Source organism: Amphiura filiformis, chromosome 2, assembly GCF_039555335.1.
Source record: "Amphiura filiformis chromosome 2, Afil_fr2py, whole genome shotgun sequence".
Taxonomy (NCBI): Eukaryota; Metazoa; Echinodermata; class Ophiuroidea; order Amphilepidida; family Amphiuridae; genus Amphiura; species Amphiura filiformis.
Genome location: NC_092629.1, coordinates 35,751,774 through 35,753,412, shown reverse-complemented (window position 1 = coordinate 35,753,412; position 1,639 = coordinate 35,751,774). Strand labels below are relative to the sequence as shown.

Below are 1,639 nucleotides of genomic sequence, written 5' to 3'. Positions count from 1 at the left end.
AAATTAGCCATTGTGTCATTGCTTAATATTCATATGTTATGGGGAGCACTTTACACCACCAGGTTGGGCAAGTCATGAATAATTTAGTGAAATAAACTTATTATTTCCCAGTCTTGAAAAAAAATTGTAGGCATAGGCGGGAATCGATCTCGGTACCTTGGGGCATGGATGCAGAGCTCAGAAAAGGATGTTAAAATCCGAAAAGCGGCAGCCTGGAGAGCTTGTAATGGGATGGCTAAGATCTGGAAGTCATCTCTCTCAACAAGGTTCAAGCAACGCCTATTTACAGCAACAGTTGAATCGGTACTGCTCTATGGGTGTGAGGCATGGACAGTCACTTCCAAACTGGCAAAGGAGCTGGATGGCTGTTACACCAGACTGTTGAGGGCAATGCGTAATGTCCACTGGAAGCAGCATATGACAAACAAAGAGCTGTATGGTGACCTCCCAAAGTTATCGGACAAGATCAGGGAAAGAAGGACACGGTTTGCTGGCCACTGCTACACTGCCACTGTATCTAAATTGGTGCACTGGATTCCAAAGCATGGGAAAAGAAAACAAGGAAGACCCACCCTAACATTTGTCGACATCCTAAGACAAGACACAAGACTTGAATCTACTGACATGGTAACAGCAATGCAAGACAGGAAGATATGGAGGGCCATCACAGTTCGAGGACAATACTCGACTTAAGGTTACACAGAATTTGGATGGTTCTAGGTTCAAATTGGCTGTTATGCAGCCACCTAAACCATTTTTTTTCTCAGAAAATAAACATCGTAGGCCTAAAAATCATAGGTCATCTCGAAGCTAACATTCTAAGCATTATTATTAATTATTATTTATTAATCTAGCTCATACACAAATGTACTTTGAATGTGTTTCAATTTTGTTCACGTATCATGAGCATGAAGATTTTTGTGACAGAGGCCATAATTTATTGACACAAGCCCCGATTTCTCTCTCGATTTGCCTGCAGATTATAAACAGGTCAATATAATAATGTTCCTATCAATTTAAAACACAGCTTGTGTGAATTTCATTTTATAAGCTTATGCATTGACAGAATTTGAGTGAAATCTGGTACCACTTTATTGTCATTTTGCAACAATAATATTCGTTTTGTGTCTGATGTTATCGCCAGAATTCTTAGCTACATTATTTCTATGATACCTTCTTAACTCACACGTGGTATGCTAATTTTACTAGGATTCGCCAAAAATGAAATATCTGTGTGTTTTGTCACATCAATGCTGTCATTTTCACGGATTTCAAGACTCGGGTTACGGCCATGACAAGTCATACACGTGAACAAAATCATTTGTATTGGCTTTATCTTTCAATCTGTTGATTGCACAATGGGCATGGTAATTAATGATTAGTGTGACATTGCAGCCAACAATTAAATACTTACATGATTTCAGCATAATGGTGAAAATTTTACAATTTTGTATTATTTCCTCGAGATGTTTCTCCGGCACACACGTTTCATAAATACGATAAATATAAGAGGTCACGACCTCGGGTGACACTAACGGCATGGCCAAGACTAACTCGACCCAATACCAATTTGCACCACTATGACAAACAACTGTTTCCAATTTCTATGCCGTTTTCTTCCGCCTCCACTTCTTTCTCC

General features: G+C 39.2%; 1 protein-coding gene across 1 annotated transcript; it reads left to right on the top strand.

Moving 5' to 3' along the window:
- Positions 1-231: 231 nt before the first annotated feature.
- On the top strand, positions 232-693 carry LOC140140297 (uncharacterized). The gene has a single exon (XM_072162080.1). The coding sequence runs from the start codon at positions 232-234 to the stop codon at positions 691-693; it is 462 nt and encodes a 153-aa protein (XP_072018181.1).
- Positions 694-1,639: the final 946 nt, after the last annotated feature.

What these genes read in the sequence shown, in the direction of transcription:
- LOC140140297 (XM_072162080.1), top strand. Translation starts at nt 232, where the DNA reads ATGGCTAAGATCTGGAAGTCATCTCTCTCAACAAGGTTCAAGCAACGC.